The following is a 15,206-nucleotide window of genomic DNA, read 5'->3' on the forward strand; positions in this document are numbered from 1 at the left end:
CTCACTGAGACAAGATGCTTGTGGTTAGAAGGCAGGCTCTGAGAAACCACTTGGGGTGTAAGAGTGGCCCCCAAGGGGCACACCCATTGCAGCAGATGTTCTCTAAACCACCTACCAAGGAACAGTGAGGCTAACGAACTGCAAGGCTTTTGTTCTACTGAGGCAGCAGGCGACGAGAAGGTCAAATCTGGACTGCTCAAAGCTATGAGGTTCCGTGCTGCCACCAACTTCCCTGTGGTGCGCCCTCCCCCAAGCAGCTCTCAGCCTCTCCTCCAGACAGACCATTCAACAGCCTGCCCAAGACACCTGCTTGTCCAGGGTGGCCTGGACTGAGTCTGGTCAGCCAGCGGTGACAGCAGGGTCAGCAGGCTGGGGGATAGCACAAAGCCAGGGACCTCTAAAGGTTTGGGTGGGGAGCGGAAGCGGGGACTGGAAGGCCCATCTGCCCGTGCTCCTGCATCTAAGTCTCTGACAGCCACTCTCTTTCTAAAAAGTAAGAAAAAAGGAATTTTGGGGCTTCCCTCGTGGCGCAGTGGTTAAGAATCCGCCTGCCAATGCAGGGGACATGGGTTCGAGCCCTGGTCCGGGAAGATCCCACATGCTGTGAAGCAACTAAACCCATGCGCCACAACTACTGAGCCTGCGCTCTAGAGCCTGCAAGTCACAACTACTGAGCCCGTGAGCCACAACTACTGAAGCCCATGAACCTAGAGCCCGTGCTCCACAACAAGAGAAGCCACTGCAATGAGAAGCCCGCACACCACAACGAAGAATAGCCCCTGCTCACCACAACTAGAGAAAGCCCACGTGCAGCAACAAAGACCCAATGCAGGCAAAAATAAATTTATTAAAAAAAAAAAAAGAAAGGTCCAGATTCTGGGGACTTCCTTGGCAGTCCAGTGGTTAAGACTCCACGTTTCCTATGCAGGGGGCATGGGTTCAATCCCTGGTCAGGAAACTGAGATCCCACATGCCCCAAGGCACGGCCAAAAAACAAAAAAAAAGAAAAAGAAAGGTCCAGACTTGTTGAACAACCTTCAATGTCATCTTTAAGATTCAGCAAAAGGAATGAAATAGCCAAATTCTCTCATTCATTTTATAGTCATCTCAAGCAATAAGACAACTTATTGCAAATTTCGGGTTCCATTTAGTCAGCACCCACCAGGTGAGACTGTGAGGCTCCTCAGGGTGATGTCCCCACCTTGGGGCAGGGTGGGAATGTCTCCCTGAACGGACAGAGAGACCAAACACTTGAAGACAAAATATGTTATGATCTAGAGGGCATCTGCTTTCCAATAACAGCAAATCCTTCCACAGTTCCTTTATATAATGAAGGACATGCACCCAATCACTGCTGCTTCTGAAAGACTCCTACTTAGCATGGCTGGGTTGACCTATGTCTAAACCGCATAATAATTATAAACCTTTTGCTATTTTGGCCTAGTTCACTTCTTTGTCCTTTTTGCTCAAACAGAATGTAAGCAATGTTTACCATTTTTGCCAGACTTCCAGTTAGCTCCTAACTCAAGTCTCTTATAATAACAGTGCATGTAACTATTCTCAAACTTCAATGTGACTCAGTGCTACTTTTAAAACAGAGATTACAGATATAGTCACATACCTTCAGATTATGGTACCTATTCAACCAAAAGCAGTGCTCTAATACCCAGCATTTCATTAGCGTCAACTATCATCAGATCATTTTCTGCAGCCTGGAGAATATTTCACAATTTAATGCAACATAATAACCAAAAAGTACTCCATAGTCTGATCATACGACAGCTCCCTTTAGCCAGCTTCCTAGCAAGATCTGGAGGACTACACAAGACAATGAACAACTAGTTTCTATTAAAATAAAGAGAAACAAAACTAAACAATAAATCGTAACCCTAAATGTTTCAGTTACTCATGAAATCAACTTTACCTTCACAAAACGTGAATTTGTCCTTAGAAGTTTGCGGACGACCAACAAGAGGAAATCCATTTCTTCAGTTCGCTCGTGTACCTGCAAAATAGAAAGGGGGCACACCCAACGTGGGAAGGCACATGTCACCGCTGAGTGACTGGAGGGCAAGGGGTTCAACGGTGCGCCTAGGGGCCTGGGGACTAAGTCTCTGCGCTAAACGCCGTTCCTCAGGAAACTATCACTCCTGGTTAAGAGGAAGCAAAGAACGGTGGCCCACAAACCAGAGAGCACACGAGGGGCGTGTGCATCACTGTCGCCCCCAGTGCCCGTGCTTCTCTGTAGGGCCCTACTGGCATCTGGACAGAGGAATGTTTAGCGCTCTCGGCCCTGCCCACTGCGACAACACAAAGCATCCCACCACCGAGAAGCAGACCAGCCTCCCTCTGCCGCTCCCGGCCCACAGCACCCCTCTGCATGGGCATATTTACGCTACTACTTCAGCAAGGGAGTGCAGGGCGGTGGCTATGCCCCGGCAGCAGTGCCCCCTGCCTGGCAGGCTGGAGCTCACAGGGTGGGCTCCGGAAGACCTGGCTCAGTCAGAACAGGTAGCGCAGGGCTGGCTGAAGAGCTGAGGGCAATCGGAAGCCCCGCAGTAGCACCCGGGGAAATGGGGCTGCAGGGTCCCCCGGGGGCCTGCTGCTCAGGCAGCGCCCTCCAGGCCGGGTCCCCGAGGGCCTGTCCCGAACCAGCCAACACCCAGGGCTAAGTCACGTGTGGCCATTTCTCTACACTTAGTCGGGCTCCCCAAGGCATAAGGGGACAGCAGATTCTACTCTGGGACATTCCTCTGCCCAAGTGGAGAGATTAGCTGAGTCTGAAAGAGGGCGCTCCCTTCTCCTCCAGGCGAAAGGCTCCATTGTTTGTTCTCTAGCCGGCTCCTTCCCGGCCACACTTCCCACTGAAGCAGGTATGGACAAAAGTAGTACAGAGAAAAGAAAAAAAACAGCAGCTGAAAAGTATTTAACCTTCTGGCCTAACGGCTGGAAACCCTAACAGACACCTTATTAATCTAACTCTCATTTCATTCTATCACCAAACCCCAGAGCACTTCCTCAACACAAACATCCTGCCTCGCGTACTTAACAAAGAAAAATAAAGGCTGTGCTCAGGCAAGAGCCCCAAAGTGACCTCTCCTTAGCGCTGAGACTCCCCTGGCCTCCACACCACCACTACAGCCTCCAGAGCTCTGACTTCACACAACCCGGCTTCTCCCAGTTGCTGGAGGCCGGGCTGCCTCCCCCTCCGGCCCTGAGGACCCCACTCACCCCTATATCCCAGGATGCCCACAGTCCTCTCCCTGCCCCAGGCCCTTCTCCGTTGCCCATAATTACACATATCTCAGTAGATATGTGTCTCCCCAGCAGAGTGGCTAAGAGCAGAAACTACAACTCCTGCATCTTTATAACCTCAGCACCTAATGAGGCAGGTACTCAGAAAATGTTTACTAAACGAATGATTCACCTGAAGCTAGTTTATTCTTTTTCAAGAGCTAAGAACTTAAGGACATGATCGTTCCATTTTCAACTGCCTGGCCACCTTCAACTCCTTAGATTTCTTTTGGAATTCAAATCATCCTGCACAATAGGAACAATATTCTTTGTAAAACTGAAACTTCAGGTCTATCCAACCCATTAATTCTTTAAGCAAATAGTTATTAGAACACCTACGAGGCGCTGGGGACACGGTGGTAAAGTAGGAAGCTGCTCGTGTAACCGAGTGACGAGGCAGTCCCTGTAGGACAAGCTCCTGCACAGTGTAGCTGACCTGTGTTCAGCTACCATCACACAGCTTCAGGAAAGAATGCACCCAGTAATGCAGTGTGCATGGGCATGTCCACGCCACTCAGGCGTGTGTGTGCAAAGATACCTCCTAACACAGTCAGAAAGTTGCTGGATCTACAGAAATAAATGGAGGCATGAGAAGTAGAGCTCTGGAGTGAACTACCCCGCAACACCATGCTATCTGGAGGCCTCAGTAAAAGGCTCAACAACAAACGGTAGCTACTGTGGACTGTGTAATACCACCTTTGGGCATACTGCCTAAGTTTGAATTTCATCACTACCTAAAGACACTCAAAACTGCCAAAAGTCATAAAGAAAAATTATGAACCATACTGCACATCACACTGTATTGCAAAGAATAACAACATATTTTCCACCTTTTACTCTCCCAAACAACAGTAATTTAAAAGCAAGTAAATGTACAAAGGTTGTAAATGCACCCATTCAGCTTTACCTGCAATATCGATGGAAGAAATTTTCACATATTAAGGTATGGGGAAGTCATTCTGGCTTATACATGACATGCTTGGACTTTATGCTAATTAGAACAGCCTTGATTTGTGGCCTGTCACACAGGCATCGTGCATCTGCTTTAACCATTAACGACGAGAATGCACTTAAACATAAAAATGGAGTAACTATGGTTCAGGCATCCAAAATGGAGCCGGGTGGCCCTTGTGGATGTGGTTTCAGACACGCTCCTCCATCACTTGGAACCTGAACTTTCTGAACTGCATCAGACTCAAGGACACCTCCAGCCATTCTCAAAACAGTATCCGCCGGCAGCTGCCGACTGCAACCTTATTATGGTCTCAAGGTCTCCGCTTACAACTATGCAACCATTCCAGACCCCAACCGATCCCTGCTTAACTAGCACCCTTATTTCTCTCCAGCTCCAATCCTAATTCTCAACAAACAACTTGTATTTTTCAGTTTTTGCCTTTATAAGCCCCCCATTTTGTAGTCCAGCAGAACCCAATTCAAGTGCTTCTTTAATCTGTGTGTCCCAGGCTATAGTCCTCAGTTTGGCTCAAATAACACTCTTTTCTATTCCTATTATGGATTGTTTACTGATTACTTCCATTGGCAGTATGTTTTGGTATTATACTGATCACACAACATATCAAGAGAATGGAGAGACCTTTCCCTAAAGGGCTGCTCAGGGGGTTTCATTCCAGCCTCCATCAGGTACTCCAGCCCCACCTCACAGTCTCCCACAAATCCTATTTATTTGCTGATGTTTCTAACGCCACAAGAAATAAGTAAAGCTTCTCAAGGCATAATTACTGATGAGGTTTAAAACTCAAGTGTTTGGGGTAGAGGCATTTCCAAAGCTCCTGGGAAAACTGTTTGAACACAGCATCTCCCCACCTCAAAAAACTCTATAAACAAAATTGGGAATTCCCTGGTGGTCCAGCGGTTAGGACTCGGCGTTCTCACTGCAGAGGGCGCAGGTTCAATCCCTGGTCAGGGAACTAAGATCCCACAAGCCGCGTGGCGCGGCCTAAACAGAACAGAATAGAATCAAATCAAAATCAATTAAATATTCCATCCTTACTGAGAAAAGTCGAGAAAGCTGAGACTGGCACAAAGACAGTGTTCACAATACTTTATTAGAGATTTTTTTAGAAAAGTGAACAGATCAATATCATCTATTTACTTTATTCATTTTCTTAAAAGATATTATTATCCTTGTTTTACTAGATGGAAAGTATCTGTAAGGCACTAAAAATACCTACAGACAATTAAAGTTCTTAATTGTCTGATGTGGCTAACACTCTAAACCAGGGTCAGCAGCCTTTCCCTGTAAAAGGCCAGAGGGCAAATACTTCCAGCTTCACGGAACATACAGTCCTGTTCCAACTATTCATCTCTTCTGTAGAACACCAGCAATCATAAACAAAGAGCAAAACTGTGTGCCAATAAAACTTTACTTACAAAAACAGGGGCCAACTCTGGCCTGAGGGCTGTAGTCTGCCAACCCCTGCTCTAAACAAGGATTCACAGTCCTCAACCTCCCCACCTGCATTTTGGAAGTAAGAGCAAAGGATAAAAACAGAAAATCAACATTCTAAGTAGAATAAGCAGATATAGACCCAAATTACTCTTTGACACTTTACAAGTAACTTGCACTGTGTTCTCTTATCAAATAGGAATATGAACATAAGAGCAGAGCACTTACTTCATCGATGAAGACATGTGTGAATTCCATCAAACTCTTGGCACTAACGATTTTCTGAAGCAGCACTCCGGTTGTCATATAAATTAACTTGGTGTCTTCTGTCGCTATTTTCTCCAACCCTACCTAAAATTGGGGAAGGAAAAAAGAAAGGAGAAATTTTTCAGTTTAAATGGTTCACATTTAATTACCAAAAAATGCTATGCTCATTTCATAATGAAGGTAAGAAAGGGAAAAAAAATTACTGTATATCACAAAAAATATAGGGTCTAAATTAAAACTGAAATTCTCAAGTTGATTTTTCTTCTTCTTCTTCTTCTTTGGTGATGGGTGGAGAGATTGGCCTATCTAGTCGTACTTCCCGTATCATTTTTATGTTAAAATGATTGTGTATGAAGACATCTTCAACATAAAGATATAACTGAAAGATAAAATTATATAAAAGCCATTCTCAAGTCTGAGCATTCTCACTTCTTTTCTATTCAACTGAGAAAGAAACTAAAGTTATCAATATTTTCAAGAACTTCAGAGATTCACTGTTTTTAAAATTATGCCATAATTCTGCTCTACAAGCAACCGATTTCATTTTCTTTTCCAGCAGAAAATAATCACACCTTATCATCAACTTATATAAAATTAAAAATTAACAAAGAGGGACTTCCCTGGCGGTCCAGTGGTTAAGACTCTGCGCTTGCAACACAGGGGGCATGGGTTCAATCCCTGGTCAAGGAACTAAGATCCCACATGGCATGTGGCATGGCCAAAAAGTAAATTAAAAAAAAAAATTAACAGAGAGAGATGGCTCCCTCTCTCAGTCTCACCTGATAGCCCACCAAACCACCCAAAGTCCAGGCACGCTCTTTACTGATCCACCTGGCGATGCTGCTGGCCCCGATCTTCCGTGGCTGGGTGACCACAATGTTGCAGTAGGTAGAGCGTTGGATGTAATGATCCAAGATATACTGCGGGAGCTGAGTACTTTTACCACTACCGGTGGCACCGTGTATAATTACCACAGAATTACTTTCTATCAAAGAAATGACCTAGAATTAAAACAAAAAACAAACCTTCAAAATTGCCACAAATTTAACAATGATGTAATAAAGTATTACCTATGAACCAAAAGCTTTATCTCAAGAAGACTTTCCGAATTTATTTTCTTTTCATCCTTAAAAGTTAAATTATTACCTAACCACCTAAACATCACAAACGAGAGAAAGAAGGTTACTAATGGCTGCTGAATTTGAAACCAATTTGAACACTGTGAACAATAACTAATGGCCACAGAAATTCAGGCCAAGATCACTGATCCCTATGTCTCAATTTCTTCGTCTATAAATATGAAAACACCAAAATGAATTTCTATAGCTCTTGCTAAGTCTAAATTTCTATTATTTTAAAATTTTGTAATGAACTTCCATGTAATTCTACTGAGAAACATGAAAACACAGCTGTTATTACACTCAAGTGGCTTTAAATTCTCATTTGAAACTCTTCAGACACACTTTAAAACAATGAACTTCTAGTGCACCACGTACAGACTGCATGGAGCGGCCCGAGAACGCCAGCCCGATCTCTCCCCACCGCTCCCCGCCTCCACCCTAGATATGTGTAAGCTCTTATCACTCTAGCAATTGCCATGATCAGGGAATACAAATTAATTTGAATACTGGCCTCTTAAAAATTAATAAAGTATATCTACTCTACAAAAGCTGCATGATTCAATCTAAAGCAAAATAAAAATTAAATTTAGAACATTTACAATTTATTCCTATCTATACCCACTTCTTCCGCTAGTATAGTTAACGTTTCAATACGCTTACTTTTACCCATGTTTAATAACATGTAACTAATTAAAAGTGTAATCATCCTGCTGCTATATTGCCCAACATTGTTCTTAAAATTACGTATCAATGACTGATCCATCACCAGGCAAACAAACGAGGCAGAGTGTAAAGGAAACCCAGTGGAATCCTAGAGAAGACTGCGGCTGCGGGCATTATTTGCTTTCTAAAAAGTCTGGGCAGCCGGTATTGCGAGAAGCAGCTCTCCTGGGGCCCAGCAGGTGTTTACTCACACTTATTTCAGAGCAGGGATGACTAGGTGAATGATTAAATACGAGGAGATGAGCTCAGGGGAAGGCTGAACAAGTGAAGCACCGCCGAAAGGAAGGCCATCCACACGCTTATTACACAAAACCACCTCCCCAGGGTGCCTGCCCAGCACCTCATCACCTTCAGACCAGAAACCAAGTGCTGGGTCGCCGGCATTTAGTCAAACAACAAAATTACATTATGACAAAAATAATTTTACCTCTTTCTTACATCGATTTATAGGCAAATCAGGATATTTATAAGTTGTCTCTGGGATGTACATCACACTGCTTGATTTAGCTAAAGGTGGCCTTGGACCTGGATTCAGACAAAACAAATACAATGCTATTTCTTATATGAAAAAAGACAAGGTAAACAACCTACTGTTTTATCTATATACACAGCAAGCTGTACACACACACAAATACATATTCTACAGGCTAACACTGTGAGCAGGGTAATTAGGAAATTTCCTTAGCACCCACTGCGAATAATTTATACAAGCTGAGCACCATCTTACCCTCCATCACAGCAATCACTGTTGTAGGCTCAGCACTACCTTCTAAGATAAAAGATGTGCAGAGCACAGTACTCATCACTTGAAAATGGCACAAAAATGTTTAGCTTAAAGAACAAACTTTTATTTGAAATTTCACACCAATTTGTTAAGTGTTCATTCCTTGCTACTAAATCCGTAGTAGACAACCAAACACCATAAGGATACCTTAGGAACAAGCACCCTGGAAGGGACAACTTTACTCTGACAAAGACACACCCTGGGGCGCTTCCCTGGTGACAGTCCGCCTGCCAATACAGGGGACACGGGTTCGATCCCTGGTCCGGGAAGATCCTACATGCCGTGGAGCAACTAAGCCCGTGTGTCACAACTACTGAGCCTGCACTCTAGAGCCTGTGAGACACGACTACTGAGCCCACGTGCCACAACTACTGAAGCCCGCGTGCCTACAGCCCGTGCTCCACAATGAGAAAAGCCACCACAATGAGAAGCCCGTGCACTGCAATGAAGAGTAGCCCCTGCTCACTGCAACTAGAGAAGGCCTGTTAAGCAGCAAATAAGACCCAACACAGCCAAAAATAAATAAAATAAATTTATTATTTAAAAAAAAAAGAAAGACACACCCTGGGGAGCTCTGCCCAGCTCTGCTATTGAACGTCCTCCTGTAAATACACGCACTATACTCCGGGGATGCCACAAATTCTTGATATATCATCAAAATTCACAGGATACAGACTTCTATTGGGAAATAAGTTTTACTTCCAAAGTAAATAAACTTTGAAAGCTTCCCTGTCCCCCCCAAACTCAGCACTGAGCTGGCTCCCTCCCCAGGTCTCCCCTCAATGCCCCCCTCCCTGTTCCTCCCAGCCCTTCGCTTCTCTGACCCAACCTCTCCCTCTGTTCTGCCGTCACCCTTCCCACTTGACACACGTGTCCATGCTTTGTTTTTGCTCTCCTACATTTTCTCCTACACATACTCTCAGTTTCAAAATCGGTCTAACTATATAATGAAAATATGGCTATTTTCCTATAGTTGAATCAAGATGTGCAGTACTTGTTCTGAATTTTAAGAACAGAGGAGCCAGTTCTCTTCTCTCTCAAAGCAAAAACAGCTTCTTTGTGGAAACAGAGTTCCTTCTAGGGCATCGCGGCACTGACTTCGGGGGAAAGTTCTCTAAGTCCTGCCCTCAACAGCTTTCTAGCCTTCTAGTCACCTCACTACTGACCGCCAAACTCCACAAAGTGTGCACTTCTGTCCACTCTCACATCTCACTCTCCTTCCGTTGCTCCGCTTAGCTTTTAAGAAACACAATCACTGACGCTGTCCTGTGTTCCCACTGGTATACTTGCAATCAATCTCACCCCTTCCAGAAGCACTCTCAGCTAAAAAGCCCTTTAATTTAACCACACTACCTTCAAAACATGTAGCAAAACTCAATGTGTAAACAGTTCCTAACTTACAAATGGTTCCAAGATTTTATTAAATTATGTAGAATTCTAAATGATGGCTGGGTACCCAGGCCAGTCTACAAATGCAAGAACTGAGATGATATATGCATAAATAGGGAAAAAACAGAGACCTTCCCATTCTTGGTGTTGGTAGGCTTATCAATCAATAATAGGCCTTTTTAACACAAAGGGAAGGGATGAGACTCCATGCGGCCCAACGAACGAGGAGAGACAGAGGGAGGAGCTCCCGAGCTGCTACACCGCTGGGAGATGTAGTGACAGGGAGTGGGACACAGGGTGAGAGGGACAAGGCCTGCATGGGGAAGAGAGGTGACACAGACTCTTTAGAAAGACAGAAAGGTAGCAGCTGTATTTTTTGCTCAGAACCTGCAGCCGTGGCTCACGGTGCTGCTGAACGAGCCATCACTTTGACAACACTGATGTGATTTACATTCCTTGATTACATGCATTTTGAAGGTTGCTGCTTAAAGACAGAAATGCTACAAGAAAAAAATTGCAGAAGTCCTAACTGTATTGTCTAAACCACAGCCCTCTCTCTATTTAACAAGAAACACAGCCTGACATTTTTAGGTCACTGGCTGCAGCCGACCTGAGCGCAAATCAAGTCCAGCCTCCACATCCACCGCCAGAGGGAAGACCAGAAGCAAAAGACATGTTCACGGCTGTGCAGCTCTTTCACCTGTGCAGCAGCAACCAAATCAAAGGAGGGGGCCAGGAAAATATTACAGGTAAGTTCTCAGAGAAAACGGGTAACAACGCGAATCAACAAACCACATACAGCAAAGTGTAATCCAAAAGTGATATGAAAAATACCTCAACCTCAAATTTTATTTTCCTGTTATCTCTTTATCTGAGGTTATTAACATTAAAATATCTCACATGAACTGGAAAAAACTGGAAACCATGAAAATTGCTAGTTTCTCAAATACAAAAAATCTAACCAAAAAAATTCAGCAGTCAGGGTTCCAAACAGTATATAATGGATTTTAACTGGAGAACATAATAACGTTTCTTATCATAAAATCTAGACACTGTACACTACAGAAAATAAGTTTAATTATTACATTGCTGATTTAAGTATAAAATTAAATCTTCAAAATAATTACATATCACTTTTTCCAAGTATGGGTTGGTATTCCAAACACAAAATTAAACTTAATTTGAATATTTCCCTTTTCAGTTATTAAAAACTCCAGACAGGCCATTCTCTTAAACTCAAAAGAAAAGCTTGTCAAAGGGATGGAAACCACCACCAAAAATATCACCAAATTAAAAGGGAGGTAGCACTGTGGCCTTTAATCACAACTAAGGATACCATGCCAGGACAAATTCAAAACTGCTATATGAAAACAACAGAAACCCCGCAGGAGTCCACAGCCTGGAACCAAGGTCAAGCTGTTCAGAAATGCTATTAAATCTCAATTTTTAAAAAATGATTTACTTTGAACTATATACAATGATTCTAATGTAATTCACAGAAATTCACTGAATGTGCATTCTTGGATTTCTACTCAGAAATGATTTTTTAAAACAGTTATATAGATGAAATAACACCCGTATCACGCCAAAAGCAAAGGTATTTTTTTAATTGTTATTTTTTAATTAATTAATTTATTTTGGCTGCGTTGGGTCTTTGTTGCAGTACATGGGCTTCTCACTGTGGTGGCTTCTCTTGTTGCAGAGCACGGGCTCTAGGCACACGGGCTTCAGTAGTTGTGGCATGCAGGCTCAGTAGTTGTGACTTGCGGGCTCCAGAGCGCAGGCTCAGTAGTTGCGGCTCACGGGCTTAGTTGCTACATGGCATGTGGGATCTTCCCAGACCAGGGCTCGAATCCATGTCCCCTTCTGGCAGGTGGATTCTTAACCACTGCACCACCAGGGAAGTCCCAGCAAAGGTATTTTGAATCAAAGTATTTTAAACTGGATATAACAAAATTTTCACGTTGAAACCTTGGGGCTGGACTGGAATTAGAGGTACCAGTGCAATCTCACAGTTTTAATGTAAACAGACAGAATAGGGATAGAAATAGCTGTGTATATACACACACACACACACACACACACGAGAACCTCATCTCCTTCCCATAGGCACTGCCGCACTTCAAAGCATGGAGCAGCACCTCCTTCCTGCTTCCTGCGGCCCCTCTCCTCCCTCACATCCCCATCCATGCATCACCTGGTCCTGTCCGGCCATCCCACGACCAGCTCCCCACTCCATGCCATCACCCCAGTCATCAGTCACCATCCAGTCTCACCTGGACTTCTCCTCATGTCCATGCTGGTCCCCACCAGTCCAGTCTCTCCAATATGACCAGAGTGGTCTTCTCAAAACACTGATCTCATCCCTCGACGTTCCCCCACCCACACACACTCATGCCAAGGTAAACCTAGAACTTTCAACAGCTTCCCCTTGCTCTGAGTATTAAGACTAAAATTCTTGGGCTTCCCTGGTGGCGCAGTGGTTGAGAGTCCGCCTGCCAATGCGGGAGACACAGGTTCGTGCCCTGGTCCGGGAAGATCCCACATGCCGTGGAGAGGCTGGGCCCGTGAGCCATGGCCGCTGAGCCGCGTCCAGAGCCTGTGCTGCGCAGCGGGAGAGGCCACAACAGTGAGAGGCCCGCGTACCGCAAAAACAAAAAAACAAACAAACAAAAAAGAAAACCTAAAATTCTTAGTCATGACCCCAGGCCCTATCACCAGTTGTGCCTATATCTCATCCAGCCTCATCCAACACAACCTCACTCGTCTTCTACTGCTCCTGTGACACGTGATCCCAACCTTAGTAGCTTAAAACAACACACATTTACAGTATTCTCTTACAGCTCTGAATGTCAGAGGTCCAAAAGCAGTCTGGGCTAAGATCCAGAGGTCTGCACAGCTGGTTCCTTCTGGAGGCTCTGTGGGGAAGAACCCATTCCCCACCTCTTCAGCTTCAAGAAGCCACCTGCACTCCCTAGCTCACCGCCCCCTCCTTGTATCACTCCGGCTTCTGTCCTTACATCTACAACTGACTCTGCTTACAGCCCTGCGATTACACCAGACCCACCCCCAGTCCCTCCACCTCAAGCTCCTCAACTTAATCTGTAAAGTTCCTTTTACCATGTGATGCAGCACAGTCACCACATGTTCTGAAGAGGAGGGTGAGGATCTCTGTGGAGGGCTATTATTCAGTCTCCAACTGACCCTGCCCACCCACACCCCAGGCTTTCTCCTATTACAGGCCCTCTGCATACATTTCCCCCTCCCCCTGATCCCCAAACTCTCTAGGTAACTTCTATAACTTCTATTAATTCTTCAGCTCCAAGCTCAATTGTTACTTTCCTGATACCCCAGCTAAAGGCAGAAACCCTTGTCCTAAGTCCCCAGAGAGTTTATCTTTCAGAGGATTTACCTCCAAAAGCATTTATTTGTGTAACTACATGATTAAATGATAATCTCTGTCAGAGGAGGGACCAGGTCTTTTTAACTTATATTCTCATTGCTTCACACCGTCCCTGGCACACACCTTGATAAACATTGGTCGTTGAGTCAATCCTCCAAGTGCAGTCAAAGCTGTATGACTGCCTAGTGAAAAGCTCCAAATATATTAAGATGCCATGGACAGAGAAAGCAAATAGCAGTTTCAAATATGAATCCAAATCAAAAGTTACAAGAGCAGACACTTGCACTTACAGGCACTCATTTGTCATCTAGCCATCTCCACACAGCGGCAATCCCTATGGCAGGCTCCAGGACCCACAGTGGTGTGCTCGGGGTTTGTATATGTGAGTGCAACAAGAAGGATCACATCATCAAGAGTCTTCTGAAAACTAACACACTTCCCCAAAAGGAAATATTAAATGACAGATGTCTTTCCACAATAACACACAGCTATTTCAGGCTTCTATCAAAGTCCACACACTCCCCTACACAGATAAAAATCACCAGGCCTCTGTTCACTGACATTTAAGAGACTTCTAAGGCTTCCCATAAATAAGCAACAGTGCAATAAATGTTCTTACACGTACTACGTTGTACTTTTCTTAGAATAAGTAAATATTGAATCAAAGGACACACTATCTCTTTGAACTATCACTTCTGGTAATAATGTACTGGGTTGTTCACACAAATATTCCTCCTGAGGACAACTAAAGATGCTAGACGAAATATACAAACATCATGTTTAAAAAACCGAAAGCTTGGCAAGAGAGAGAGGAAACACCAGGCCAAAGTCTATAATAAGGCAAGGACACAGAGAGGAAGACAAAGAACTCAAAGCTGCTTCTGCCTTAGGAGAAAGATGAACAATGAGAAATTAGTTTGCATATAGTAGAGTGACCAAAAAAATGAAAAATACAAAACTGCATGAGAGAGTGGAACATAGATAATGGCTCAGAATTTTCCAGAATTGATGAAAGATACCAATATTTTATATTGTCAAGAAACCCAAATAAAGACCAAGAAGAATAAGGATTAGTATACTTTTATGTATGGACTATATTTCATAATTTTCAAAAAGGCTGGAAAATATTACCCTAACCCCAACTTCTGTCCCTAAGTCCGAGCATAAGTACACAGAGTAGAAAGAAAGGAGGCAGAACTTCCTGACTGAATTGGTAGGAAGTTTGTGACGGATAACCTTTTATAAAGCAAAAAAATCAAAAACTTACTTCTGTCATATGAATACGGTCTAATGCTAATAAGACAATCAGCTCACTAAAAGAAAGTGCATACTCACAGAAAGTAACTAGCTTAACCTAAAGTCTGAACAGTTGTATCCTTGTATTTCCTCCTTGGGAGGAGGAGAGGTTAAGAAGGACCTTTACCTTTTATTGTATACATTTATGTACTATTTAAAATTTTGTTTTAATATGATTATTATTTTTAAAACTATAATAATTTTAATAACAAAATAATTTTATAATAATATAATATATTATTGTATTGTTATTATTAAAATTATAATAACAATTTTAAGTAATTCTAATTAATAGTAAGGTCAGGGACCGTTAGTAGTCTTCCAAAGGACAGACTATTTAGACACTGTACTTAAGAGAGGAAAACATGAGCAGCTCACAACACATCATCACACACTCACAATTTATAATCTGTCATATACTCCTCCCCCCAAAATCCTGAATTAACAAGCAATACGGATTCTTTATTGATCAAAATACACTTCTTAAACACTTTTAAGAAGTTATGTTTTAGGGCTTCCCTG

At 43.4% G+C, this 15,206-nt stretch overlaps 1 protein-coding gene across 1 annotated transcript in view; it reads right to left on the reverse strand.

Moving 5' to 3' along the window:
• TDRD9 (tudor domain containing 9) overlaps window positions 1–15,206 on the reverse strand; it is a 106,542-nt gene that overhangs the window by 74,489 nt on the left and 16,847 nt on the right. Inside the window, exons 4-7 of the mRNA XM_060165164.1 lie at window positions 8,240–8,337; window positions 6,748–6,969; window positions 5,930–6,052; window positions 1,925–2,005 (exon numbers count right to left, since the gene is read on the reverse strand). Of these exons, the coding sequence (XP_060021147.1) occupies window positions 1,925–2,005; window positions 5,930–6,052; window positions 6,748–6,969; window positions 8,240–8,337 (524 nt within the window). The remainder of the gene's footprint in view (window positions 1–1,924; window positions 2,006–5,929; window positions 6,053–6,747; window positions 6,970–8,239; window positions 8,338–15,206) is intronic.

Source organism: Lagenorhynchus albirostris, chromosome 1 (genome assembly GCF_949774975.1).
Source record: "Lagenorhynchus albirostris chromosome 1, mLagAlb1.1, whole genome shotgun sequence".
Taxonomy (NCBI): Eukaryota; Metazoa; Chordata; class Mammalia; order Artiodactyla; family Delphinidae; genus Lagenorhynchus; species Lagenorhynchus albirostris.